Source organism: Delphinus delphis, chromosome 15 (assembly GCF_949987515.2).
Source record: "Delphinus delphis chromosome 15, mDelDel1.2, whole genome shotgun sequence".
Lineage (NCBI taxonomy): Eukaryota > Metazoa > Chordata > Mammalia > Artiodactyla > Delphinidae > Delphinus > Delphinus delphis.
The window spans coordinates 52,732,996-52,746,557 of record NC_082697.1 but is presented as its reverse complement, the minus strand read 5'-3'; the positions used below and the strand labels follow the sequence as shown (position 1 = coordinate 52,746,557).

At 57.6% G+C, this 13,562-nt stretch overlaps 1 protein-coding gene across 1 annotated transcript; it reads left to right on the top strand.

Annotated features, from left to right (window-relative positions):
* The first annotated feature begins 4,990 nt into the window (after positions 1-4,990).
* UBALD1 (UBA like domain containing 1) lies at positions 4,991-10,065 on the top strand. The gene is made up of 3 exons (XM_060031669.1): positions 4,991-5,239; positions 8,625-8,687; positions 9,011-10,065. The coding sequence occupies exons 1-3, from the start codon at positions 5,120-5,122 to the stop codon at positions 9,362-9,364; spliced, it is 537 nt and encodes a 178-aa protein (XP_059887652.1). The 5' UTR covers positions 4,991-5,119; the 3' UTR covers positions 9,365-10,065.
* Positions 10,066-13,562: the final 3,497 nt, after the last annotated feature.

Sequence of the window (13,562 nt, the reverse complement as noted above, 5' to 3'; positions counted from 1 at the left end):
GTACTTTCTTGGCTTTGTGACTCACACAAAACTCTGTAAGGCCAGGTGAGGATCTGTTTCTACCTACTTTTCATTTGAGAAACAGCAGTTCTGAGGAAGAAAGTGACTTCCCAAGACAAGCCTGTCTATCCAGAAAGGAGCTAGGGAGGGCAGAGGCTGTCTAAGAGTCTCAGATGGTAAATTCACCACAGTCCACATTAAAGTGAGTCCTACACCTTTCCAGACACCAGAACCCAGAATACAACCTTCCTATTTTCAGGGGACCTGGGAAGCCAAAAGTAATAAAAGAAGTGAGGGACTTGTGTTATTATAAGGGAGAGTCCAGGTCTTGGAGCCTGATTTAACCTCTCTGCCCTGCAACCAAGATCCCCATTTACTGAGCACCTACTATGTGCCAGACATTGGTGTTGAAGGCTATGCACATATTCTCTCTTTTAATTCTCTGTTGTAGGTTCTATTTTCATTCCCAATTTACAGAAGAGGAAAGAGGCCAGAAGAAGTGAAGTACCCCACTCAGCTTGCATAGTAGATAAGTGGTAATAAAGCTGGAATTTGAACCAGGTCACTCCTCTTAATGCCACACTCCCCTGCCACCCCCAGCCCCTACCACCCCAGAGACCAGGAATGCTCCAGTGCCAGATTCCCTGTCTCTTGCTCCCAGATGGGCCTGAAGACATCCCCACCCCATGTGACCTTTCTTCCCTTACTTTAAATTTCTTTCTGTTGAATCACATAACACTGTTGAATCATATATACACAAATAGGTATACCAACACAGCATTCAATTTGTCGGTCTCTCTGCTTGTGGGGAGGGAAGGAGAGTACTGAGGGCCTAGATGTTCCCACTGAAAAATAACCCTAAGAGCATGTCCTCCCTACAGATAGTGGGCCAGGGCAGTCATTTCCATGGGCTGATGTTTGATCAATTAAACATTCCTCTTAATAGAGCTTTGGACTTCGGGTATATTTTTCTGTGCTTATGCATGCCCCGGTGGGAGACAGGCCCTTTTTGATTTGATACTGGTTCTACTATCAACATCTTCGCTGGTTCACTTATTTATTCAACAAATATTTATCATGCAGCTACAATGTGAAAAGCAATGAGACAGGCAAAGAGCCAGGAAATAGAGATTAAATGGTGAAACCACCAGATATGAAACATCTAGTGAGGAAACAGACACTACAGGTGAACAAGTGTATAAATACAAAATGTGGTGGGTGCTATAAGGGAAAGGACTGAGGTGCAGTGAAATACTAGGAGAGACCTACTATTCATAGGGGAATCAGGGAAGGCTTCTCTGAGGAAGTGACGTTTAAGCTAGGACTTGAAATACAAGTAAGAGCCAAGCAGGCAAACGCTGAGGGAGTAGGCAGCCCAGGTTCCAGGCAGGGAGAGCAGCATGTGCAAAGGCCCTGAGGAGCTGAGTAAGATCAATGAGCTCAAAGGCCAGTGTGGCTAGAATCAAGTAGGCAGGAGAGTTCAGGAACAGAAGTCAGGAGTGAGGCAGTGGCCAGATCTCAAGGCCCCTCAGTCAGCCAGTATCGGGTCCTTTGAAACATGAAGAAAGACCCCAGGCATACTTCATGGCTAGTATGAATCCCTCAAGTCGACTTCTCAAGCCTTCTGAGGGGGCAGGATCCCTGCCTATTCATTCTTGTGCTCCCAGAGCCAGGCACCCAGTGGATGTCTGATAAACACATCTGTGGAGTGATTGAAGGAATGGAGGTGGAGAGGAGCCCGGGGTCCTGGGCCTACCATCAACTGGCTATGCCAACTTTGCCAAGGTCCTCAACCTCCCTGGACCTCAGGTAAGATGAAGGCATTGCCATAAATTCCTTTTATACCTCCATTACCCCCCATCTACTGGCCCCAGCTGTCAGGCCCAATCCGAGCCTGCTAAGAAATCCAAAGTCCACTCTCTAGCCAGGCTGATCCTGGCTGAAAACAAGGTTGTTTTTTCCTTCCCGCTGCCCCTGGGAAAACAAGCTGGCTGGGGGGCCATAGGGGCCAGAGGGGTGACCTTTGCTCCTGCTAGCCCCACCTGCCCCACCCAGCCAGCCAGCTGGCCTGGAAGAGCTCCTTCTGGGCTGAGCAAGTCTAGGCAGGTAACTGAGTAGTGCCCAGATGAGAGTGAGGGAAGGGGTGAAGGTACTTCCTGCCTCCCTAAGCAAGAAAAGCCCCCAGTGGTCCCTGCCAGGACAGTGCCCACCCTCCTTGGCCAGAAACACACCCTGCTGGCCCACTGGGTGCCTACTCTTTTCCACTGGCTCTGAACACTGTCAAGAGTGTAAGGAAGTTTGGATTCCAGCCTCGGTTTCCTTATCTGTAAAATGGGGCTTGGGTTCCCTACAGTGGTCCAGATGGAGGCAAAGAGGTGAGTGCTAAAATGGTGCTCTGAGCACCACAGGCATTAATCCCCCAGAGCAGTCCTGGGAGAGTTCTAAGCTGCTACCTTGGGTTCTACAAATGAAGGAACTGAAACTCAGGGCCAGAGAACCTTGTCCCAACATCAGAGTCATTAAGTGGCAGAGTCAAGACTAACAGCCAGGTCTGTCTGGCTCCAGAACCTGCTCACCTTCCACCATACCCTGTTGCTGTCCCAGTAGTAATAGTGATAGAGGTAATGACATTCAGAACTGCCCACCCCGTGCTGTGCTGAGCACTTTGTCCACATTAATTCACACTTATGATGCTTTGTGAAGGTGAGGGGCCATTTTTAATAAGAGCAGAACTCTCCTGGCACCATCAAGATTTGCAAAAAATGGTGCAGCCTGAGTGATCCCCATGTGGCAGAAAGGGGCTGAAAACTTATTTCCTGAGTGGACTTGGGAAATAAGTCCCAAGGTGACTTCTGCCAGGGTTGAGGCACCCACCTGAAGGGGACACTGAGTCCTCTCCCTGCCAAAGGGCCAAGCTCCCATCTCCAGCCCTCAGAGGCCTTTTAGCACTCCCACTGCTCCAGGCTCCCCTCCTTCCCCCAGCTATCCCGATGCCCCAGCCTCCCCGGAGCCCCCATAACCTTGGGAGCCTTCAGGTCCTGTCCACCATCTTCCATCCTCCTCCTACCAGTCAAAGCCAGAATCCCCTGGAAGGGTTGAGGGACCCAGGAAGGGCTCCTCCCAGAGCCCTGCAGGTCCTCCTCCTCCCCCCAGGGTGGGACAGTTCCCTCCATTCAATCTAATTCTGCAACAAATCCCTGGGCAGGGACGGACTCCCCTGGAACCAGACAAACCTAGAACATCACCTGACCCGGACTGGTCCTCTCTGCCACCATCTGGTCTCCACACTGCTCAGCCACAGTGATCCTAATGCACACAACGGATCAGATGTAGTAAACCCCCTCAATGGCCTTTAGCCCACCATCTCCAAGGCCTGTGCCTGCTTCCTGAGGGTACTTTCCACACTTGCAATTCTACATCTCTTCTTGGGATTTTTCTTTTTTTAATTTATTTGGCTGCATTGGGTCCTCGTTGCTGTGCACGGGCTTTCTCTAGCTGTGGCAAGAGGGGGCTACTCTTCGTTGCAGTGCGCAGGCTTCTCATTGTGGTGGCTTCTCCTTGCGAAGCACAGGCTCTAGGTGCACGGGCTTCAGTAGTTGTGGCACACAGGCTTAGTTGCTCTGTGGCATGTGGGATCTTCCCGGACCAGGGTTCGAACTCGTGTCCCCTGCATTGGCAGGAGGATTCTTAACCACTGGGCCACCAGGGAAGTCCCTGTTCTTGGGATTTTTGATGCACGCCCCCACCCCACGCACCAGCCGACCCTTCTAGAGTTTGTTCTCTGCATCCCTGGCCAGATCAGAGCCAGGAACAGAGTAAGGGCCCAATAAAGAGTTGCTCAACTAATGAAACTGGTGTCCAGGGAGCGCGGGGAACCGGGATAAGGTCATTCTGAGCCGCAGTGACGAAGCCCCCGGACCCAGCTCCGAACCCGCCCGGCCCCTACACTGCCGAGCGGCAACGTCAACCGGAAGCGGCGCGTGCGGAGCTGTAAACACAACCCTCAACACCCTACCTAGCGCTCTCCTCAGCCCCGCCCCCGCCCTCCACGTGACGCGCCCCGCCCGCCCCAACCCAGTGCCCGCCCCCGCTGTTGCCTCATTGGGCGGCCAGCTTTGTTTACCTTATATGGCCAGGTCCTAACACCTCCCGACAGCCCATTGGCTGAGACGCGGCCTCATTCACTTGACGTCACAAGGACTGAGCGATGCAAATAAACCAGGGCATTCTGGGAATGGGAGTTCGGGGCCGCCCCGGAACTGGCGCCGCGCGGTCCTAGAGTCCGCCTACTAACAGCTGAGATTTCCGGCAAAGCGCACGAAATTTTGCGTGGGAAAGTGCGAGCATCCCGCAGAGAGTATGCAGAGGCTCCAGAGACTGCTGGTCTCGCCTACCTGTCTCGGTCGCCATCCCTTCCTCTGACGTTCCTTGGGTCTACTGTGTGCTTGGCGGAGCGCCAGGCCGGGGAGGGACCCGTGTCACAAGTGGGCGACGCGAGCTTGTGCCCTGGGTGTTGGGGTGACTCGGAAGGCTTCCTGGAGGCGGTGACTTTAGGCAGAACCCTAAAGGGCAGATTAATTCATTCACTGAACGAGTATCTGTAGGCGCCTACTGTGTGCCAGGCTTTCGGGGCCTTATGGCCCTAGTGCTGTTGATTTGTGCCAAATTCTTGGCCCATCCCCCTCCCCAATAGTGCGCCTACTCAACACAGAGGGATGCCAATCACACTGGGGTTCGGGATACTGGGATCTTGGTAAATACCCTGAGGCTGCGTTTGCGCCCATGCACAGTGTCTATGGCCCCCGTCTCCTGACCCTCGTCAGTTCAGTCACGGGCCTCGGTACGTGCCCGTCCAGCTTCTGCACACAGTAGGCGCCCAACGCTCAGACACACCTTCGGCCCCGGGCCGGCCCGCAGCTCCCGGCCGAGCGCGGCGGAAGCGGCGCGGGACTACATCTCCCAGCATGCCCCCCGCGGCCCGGAGCGAGGCGAGGCTCGGTGAGTCAGAGCCGCACAGTAAATATTTGTATTAGCCGGAGCCGGCTCGCTAATGGTGGACGCGTGAGGCGAAGGAGCGCGCGGCGGCGGGAGGCCGGAGCGGGCAGGCGGCGGAGGCGCCATGTCCGTGAACATGGACGAGCTCAAGCACCAGGTCATGATCAACCAGTTCGTGCTGACGGCCGGCTGCGCAGCCGATCAGGCGAAGCAGCTGCTGCAGGCGGCCCACTGGCAGTTCGAGGTGCGCGGCCGGGCTGGGGCCGGGGCGCGGGTGTCCGTCCCGCGTGGCTACGCGTGCAGTGGAGCATGTGCGGGCCGGTGTGGACACGTGCCGCGGCGCGCTTGGCCGGGGTCGGGCCCGCGCACTCGGCCCGGAGCCCCGGCGGTCGCGCGCCCCGGCGGCTGGGCCGCAGAGCGCACACGCGGCGTGCGGGTCAGGCCCGCGGCGCGGCCGCGTCTACGCGGCCCCCGGAAACGCCGTCCGCTCGGGGTGGGCGGAAGGGGCAGTCTGCCTCCCCCGGGCCCGAATCCCCGCCCCCCAAATTCCTGGGCGATCGGTTTTGGGGGCCCCCCTTTTTGTGCGGGTAACGGCCAGGGCGGGGCGGCGCCGAGGCCCAAACGGACAGACTGGCGGGCGGCCGGAAGGAGGACGCCCCAGGCCTGGGCCGAGCTGGGCCCACGCCGACCCCGCCTTGGGAGCTGCGGGTTTAAGATAAGGGAGCCCCGAGCCCGCGGTTGGAGCCGCCCGGTGGGTCTCAGGATCTGAGGATCTGCGTGTGGGCTGGACAGCTCGGCGGCGCGTGTCCACGTACATGTGCATTTGTATTTACGCACGCGCCACGCTGCGCGTGGACATGTTGGCGCGCGTGCGCGCGTGTGTGTAAACACGCAGTCCACCGGGGCGCGGGTGCGGGGTGTGTACCCACACCACAGGTCGCCGTTTTGCAGACGGTGCTCTCGCGTGCGCACACATGTGTACAGGTGTTGTGTCGGAGCCCCCCACTACAGCTACGTGTGCATCTGTGTACCCTGCTCCAGAGGCGTGTCCAGGTGCTCTCCTCTGTGCTGGCCGGCGAATCTACCTGCACAGTGCATGGCATGATATACACGGTTCAGTAGCTTCTAGCTTTCAGCCAGCTGGGCAGGAGGTGGGGCTGCCCCAGCCTGGCCCCCACCTCCCCAGGCCTCCCCGACCCATAGGGCACTAGTGCCCAGGGCTTGTGCTGCCAAGAGGCCACCTGGCTTTCCCTACTCTGCCGCCCCAGAAATAACCCAGGATGGTATCTAGGGATGAGGCCAGAGCCCCTTGAGCTCTTCCCCTCACAAGTGTAAGGTCACAGCCCCAGCCAGTCTGTAGAGTCTGTGCCCAGCCCAGGCTTCAGAGCCTGGTTTCTAGATGGGGAGCAAGCTCAGGGAAGGTATTTGGGCCGTAGGAGGGACAGGGAGCCAGGGTACTCTGGAATTCAGCTTCCTGGGGGTGGGATGGGGATCAGAATTGCTGCCCGAAGGTTGGGACAGTCTGGGGAGGCAGTGGCCTGTCCACCCAGGGGAATCCTTGCTCACTTTCCTACCAGAGATCTCAGGGGGACTGCTAACCCTGCGGTGGTCCTCACATCACAAGATGGGAGGCTGCTCTGGCTCTCTGAGCAGGTCCCACTCTCTGGCCTCAGTTTCCTCAGCTGTACCTGGGGCATGTGAGTTGACCTCTAAGGAGTGAATGCCCAACCCCAGCAGCCCCACCCTGCAGGAAGCTCCCCAATCAGCCCGTTTGTCTCAAGAGCTGGATGTGGCAAAACTTGCAAAACCACATTCATGGCAGTTTGCTTGAGTCCCACATCTGCATACACGGCTCCCCCGTCTGCCTGGGGCTGGGCAGGCAGGCAGGTGTCCGGTGGGAAGCGGCCCTGCCTGTCCGCACTCTCAGCCCAGCCCACAGAGCCTGGCACCAGCCTGGCAGTCACTCAGGCAGCACTGGTTGGTGTCGCTTGGTCACAGGACTTGAAAATGTAACTTTGAAAATGGAAATGCCTGGGGAAAAACTCTGATCTCAGGAGGGGCAGGAGCAGCTTGCAGACTGGGGAGCTCTGGTGGCCCCCAGGGTAGGAGCCCTGTGCGCCAGGCTCCCTGAATCTCAGTTTCACCATGTGTAAAATGGGGAGGCGGATAGTAGGGAGGTCTGCTTAAGGTAAAAATGGATTGTGAACATCCAATCCTTAGGTCTTCCTGGGAGTGAGTGGGGTTCCTTGTGGCAAACTCCCCTCTGTGCCCTCCTCCCTGGCTGGCTGCACACTTGGACTGAGGGCTGGCGCAGCAGGAGGCCTTGTTTTTGGGTCATACTCTCTGTGATTCAGGTGTTAATGGGGACAGAAGGCTGCTGGAGGGGGACCTGTGTGCTTTAAGGTTGGGGGTGCTTTAGGAAGGCAGGAAAAGGGCAGCCGTTTCTCCCTGGAATCCTCACACACAGCAATGGCCTTCAGAATTGCCGTTGGGGGAGGAATGGTTTGGTGGGTCCCTTGGGGCTCCTGGGGGTGTGTGTCACAAGGAGGTGCTTAGAGATCAAGGCCCTCCCCCCAGCTCCCACACCCATGTTTGGGGACACTGGGGTAGGGCATCTCCAGCAGGAAATTCCCAGAGTAATTCACTTGAATTTAATAATAAAACCCCTAGGGTAAGCCCTAGAAGCCAGGCTGGGTTTCTGGGTGTGTTGGGAGTGGGGGAGGGGCTGACAGCGATGGGCTGTGTGGTGGTGAGCCCGAGGGGGGAGCCATGGAGGGCAGAGCTGCCTGCAGACCCTTCACACACTTGACGCTCCCTCACCCAGCACTTTCGCAAGAGCAGCTGGTTCCTTTATTTTCCTGGATGCCTCTCCTGCAGGGGTCGAACCAGGACACACCAATGCCAGTGGAGGCCACCCTGGGGCCCCTCCTCCCAGCCCCCCAGGGTCACTAGCGGAGCTTGTCTGACCCAGGCCAGCTGCCACCCCCTTTCCCACCCACTTCTCACAGTCCTGGGTGCATACCCCACTTCAGCCTTCCTCCTGCTCCACCACCTTGAGAACATTCCAAGGAAGGCACAGGTAACTGGACAGGGGTGCAAACCCCAGACCATCCTACTTAATTCCGGCTCTCCCAGCTGGACCGTGGATCTCCGGAGGTCACTGCGGCTAGGGAGGGGAACCTGCAAGCCACCTAGTCCCATCACCCTGTGGTGCAGACGGAGAAACCGAGAACCAGGGCAGAGTCCCTTGGCCAGCCTAGGAGAGGAGCAGATGGGTTACACACTCAACATCTGGGTGCCTTTGCCGTCCTCTGGCTCATAGACAAGGAAACTGAGGCTCAGGGAGGAGTAGGGACTTGCCATCCATGGAGTTGGTGGCAGTAGGGCTAGAATCTGCCGGAGGCCTTTCCCCATGAGACAGGCCCCCATGTCAGGTGAGCTGGAAGCACTTGGCAGCCAGGTGGCAGGCAGTGTCATGAGGGTCCTCCCCACCCACCAGACCTGCCCAGAGGTCCACAGTGCCTCTTTGGGCTGCGGCGAGGGTCGAGGGATGACAGGCATGCTGCCTCAACTTGCCAGGCCAGGGCCACAGGGGTCCTGAGGGTAAGCATGGGCCTTTCTTCCCGCAGACGGCCCTCAGCGCCTTTTTCCAAGAGACCAACATCCCCTACAGCCACCATCACCACCAGATGGTAAGTGTCCCCTGCAGCCCCAGGGGCAGCCCTGCGGGGCTGTCCCAGTTCAGGGCAGGGGGAAGCCACCCAGGGCCAAGGAAGGTGCAGTGGCTCTTGGCCACGGAAGAGCCGCTGGGATGGGACTCCTGGGAGCCTGGCAGCAGGCACAGTGGGCTAGCCCATCTCGGACACCACACCTTTCCTCTGTGAGCTCCTGGCTGGTGGACCGCCTGCAGGGTGGGGTGCCTCCAGGGAAGGGGCATGTGTCTCCTCGTGGGAGCCCGGGGCCCTTCCAGAAAGGGGGTGCTCACCCCTCCCTCTCTGTTCCTCTTCCCCCACAGATGTGCACTCCAGCCAACACCCCCGCCACGCCCCCCAACTTCCCCGATGCCCTCACCATGTTCTCCCGTCTCAAGGCCTCCGAGAGCTTCCACAGCGGAGGCAGCGGCAGCCCGATGGCCGCCACGGCCACGTCGCCCCCGCCGCACTTCCCACTCGCCGCCACCGGCAGCTTCGCGGCACCCAGCTGGCCGGCTGCGGCCTCGCCCCCAGGGGGGGCACAGCACCACCAGCCGCAGCAGCCGCCCCTGTGGACTCCGGCACCCCCTTCCCCGGTGTCAGACTGGCCGCCCCTGGTCCCCCAACAGGCCGCCTCAGAACCCAGAGCCCACCCTGCCATGGAGGCCGAGAGATAAGGGAGGCCCCTCCCCCCTCCCGGAGGCCAGAACCCCGTGGGGCGGGGGAGAGGACGTCTCTGCGGGCCCCCTTCACCCTCTGTCTGCACCCCCATTCCCCAGAGCCCTGGGGGGGAGAGACCGGACCCTTGTGCCAGTACGCAGGCTGCCCGCATGCGCACCCAGCAGCGCGGGCCTGCGGCACCCAGCTTTCATGGATTTGGTTCAGAGTCGTCTGGGTGCTGGTGGACAGAACCTCAGAGAACAAGCAGCCTTCCCCCGAGGACTCACCTGCCCCACCCCACCCCAGGGGGCTGCGGAGCTCCCTGGGGCTGGTGGGCCTAGATCCCCACCCTCGGGAATGCAGAGCCTTCTCCGCATGTGTGCGTGTCGCTGTGTCTGTGTATTTATATGTATGTCGCTCTTCGAGAAGCAACCTAGTTTATGGGGCAGCTGGACTTTGCATGTTAGAGTGAGCCCCCTCTCCCCTTGTCCGCCGTCCCTCTCCCCAGGGCCCTGCCCCTCTCCCCTGCCCCCTGGGCAGTCAGCCTTGCTGTTCCCTGCAGAGAAAAGGATTGTGGGAAACTCCAGGACTCTTCCCACCCATCCCCCAGCGCCTGCCTGCTGGGGCTGCCTGCATGCCTCCCCAGAGCCCGGGGGTACCCCATCCCCAGTTCCTTTCCCCCTTTTAACAAAGGAGAAGAAAGAGTTCCAAACCACCACCAGGCTCTGTGGTCTTGCCTCGTATCCTAAGCTTTGCTGCCAGCTGGCCCTGTGTGGAGGGGGAGGGAGCCAACGGAGCCCAGAGCAGGGGCCCACCCCCCAGTCCCGCCTGGCTCCACACCGCTCCTGTCTGTTGCTGTCTTTTCAACCACAACATGCTCTGGAATCTTCCTGCCCACCCCAGGCTTTTCCCATGAAGTTAGTTCCTGCCCTGTGTTCCCAGAACCCCTGCCTCCATCTGCTCACCCTTCCCCCTGTCCGACTGGACAGATCCCGACCTCCAGGGCTAACAGCTGCCTTCCGGTCTGCCAGGGTTTCACAGAGGACTTTTCTTCCTGGCTTAGGGCCCCAGTGACTGGCTGCAGGCTGGACCCTCAGCCCAACCTCCAGCAAATATGCTGTGTGGGCAGGGCCCTCCCTTGGGGAGGCACAGGACACAGCACCCGTAGTAAGATAGCAGGCTTGGCTGCAGAGCCCGTGGGGGCTAGCAGCAGGGACCGGACAAGGCTGAGCAGAGTCTAACCCGCAGCTCAAACCTTTGGTTGCTAAGGAGACGAACCACTCGGGCAACAGTGGATCCCCGGCTGCTATCAAGCCAGGCTGGGGCAGGCACCTGTTCTTGCTCCAAGGGAGAAGCCAGGGCGCCCCACTCTGTCCTGGGCAGCCTGTACCAGTGGAGGGCATCCCTGGGGCGGCTTTGGGAGAAGGTAGCCTTGGCCTTGTACCCCTTCGTGACGAGCTGGAACGTGGGGAAGGAAGGAGGCGGGGGCCTCTGCAGCTCTTCACTGACAGACCTTACTCCCTAATCCGGGAGAGCCTGCCAGCACTCAGCCCTCTGTGGACGGCGTCTGGGTTGGGGAGTTCTATTTTGGAAGGTCTCCTGCTTGACAGGTGTCTCAGCGCCTGCCATCAACAGTCCTGCTCTCGCTCCCCAGGGATGCCGTGCTGCCACTTAGCCTCACCTCTGCCCTGTTGGAGCCTGGACAGGCTCTGCGGACCACTGTCTGTCCCCGCTTATCACTGAAGACTGACCGCGGCGCCCCTGCTCTAGCTGTTGCTTATGTTCTGGAAGTGTGTCCTCACCTTGAAGCCCACCCTTCTAATGGCCTTCAGAGGGGGCGCAGCTCTGTCTGGGGGTGCCTGTGGTGAGGGAATTGCGGGATGGGGCAGGATGAGAAGGGGGAGGCTGCCCTAGGCCTCTTTACTTTCATCCTTTTGGATGGAAGACAATTCTCAGGGAGCTCCCACGTCTCCCTCCAAGTGTAGGAAAAATGGTTTGTAGAGGCAAGTAAGTATTTCTGGGTTATCTGTGACATGGGGGTTATCTGTAACAGTGTGCCTGAGCTCCCCAGTGTGCAGATTACTGAGGTGGCCGTATGCGTTGGAGCCACACAAGACAGAGTACAGTCCAGAATGTGCACTCAGGCTACCCCTAGGTGGGCCCCTGGGTGGCCTGTAAGTGATCCACACCCTTGCTACTCAAAGTGTGGTTCCCAGACCAGCGGCATAACCTGGGAACTTGTTAGAGATGCAGGACCTCAGCCCCCAGCCCAGATCTACTGAAACAGAATCTGCTTCTGACAGGATCCTCACGTGCCCAGTGGACATTCACGGGTGAGAACGTCCCAACCTGACCAAGCCTAGTTCTGTTTCTGGAGGCCCCCACGGGCTGGGCCTGGAGGTCCCTGGTGGTCTCATTAGGGCTGGCAGGGACTTGAGATTCCTGTAGATCCAGCTCTTCTAGCGTGGGCACTCTAGACATCGGGGGCTGGGTCCTTCTCTGCCATGGGCGCATCCTGTATGCTGTGAGATGTTGAGCAGTATCCCTGGCCCCTTCCCATGAGTAGATGCCAGGAGCAGCCCCCAGTTGTGACAACCAAAAATGTCTATAGGCACAGTGAAACATCCCCTGGAAGCAAAGTCACCCCAGTGGAGAGATCCCACGCTGCCTGTGGTTCCGTAGCTGGCTGCACAGCATGGCCTCCAGGGAGCTCCCAGGCCCCACGGCATCAGAATCCCTGGGGAGGCCCTGACAGTACAGTTTTAAACATTCCCCAGGATATCAGTGATCGACTTGTGAATGTACTAAAAACCACTCAATCGTATACTTTAAAAACTGTATGGGGGCTTCTCTGGTGGCGCAGTGGTTGAGAATCTACCTGCCAATGCAGGGGACACGGGTTCGATCCCTGGTCTGGGAAGATCCCACATGCCGTAGAGCAACTAAGCCCGTGCGCCACAACTACTGAGCCTGTACTCTAGAGCCCGTGAGCCACAACTACTGAGCCTGTATGCCGCAACTACTGAAGCCCATGCGCCTAGAGCCTGTGCTCCACAACGAGAGAAACCACCGCAACGAGAAGCCTGCGCGCTGCAACGAAGAGTAGCCCCCGCTCACCACAATTAGAGAAAGCCCGCATGCAGCAACAAAGACCCAACACAGTCAAAAATAAATAAAATAAATAAATTTATAAAAAACTGTATGGCATGACACTTATGTGTCATAGCTGTTATTAAAAGTAGAATGGTTCCCGGGTGATTCTGATGCAACACGAGCCCCTCGTGGCAGCTGGGAGCCACCAGACTCGTGACCCTCCAGCATGCAGAGCACAAGGGTCCCTTGGGTCCTTGAGGCAACTGTTCTGGAGGAGGGCCCAGGAATCTGATTTCTCTCTTTTTAAAAATTTTTTTAATGGACTTTATTTTTTAAAGCAGTTTTGTTTTTTTAAATTCTGTTTTTGAATTTTATTTTATTTTTTATATAGCAGGTTCTTATTAGTTATCTGTTTTATACATATTAGTGTGTATATGTCAATCCCAATATCCCAATTCATCCCACCACCACCACTTTCTCCCCTAGGTGTCCATATGTTTGTTGTCTACATCTGTGTCTCTATTTCTGCCCTGCAAACTGGTTAGGAATCTGATTTCTAACAAGGGCCCCAGGCACAGCGGAAACTGGAGCAGGAGGGGGCAGAGGGCAGGGCTGGAGCTTTCCAGCAATGCTGAGGCCCTGCCAGGTGTGAGCCTCTGACCATCTCTCAGGCAAGCAAAGGGGTCAGGAAAACTCACTCAAGGGGAGCTAGAGGTGGGACAACATAGATGCCACGTGGCCCAGAACTCAAGGGCGGCACAGAACCAGGAACTTCAATTTCCCCAAACCTTGAGTCTCAGAAGCAAAACTGAAGGAGTCAGTAACCACCTACTACACGTTCAAGTGTAAACTGGCTAAAAAGCAAAGCTGCTGATGTAGGAACGGAAGAGACTCACATTTACAGCCATCCTCAGGTGTCCACCTCGGGCACCTCCTAGGAGCTGCCTCAGCAGCACACAGAGACCAGCCTTGTCACCTCAAAAGTCCAGCCTCTGGGCTTCGTCACCACTAGACTTGAGCTCCAGATCGCTCTCTTTCCAAGATTCCATTGTGAAAACACCATTTGCATCCATGAGGTTGCTGGAAAGAATGTGATTGGAGCTCTCATTTCTGAAAAGGGTA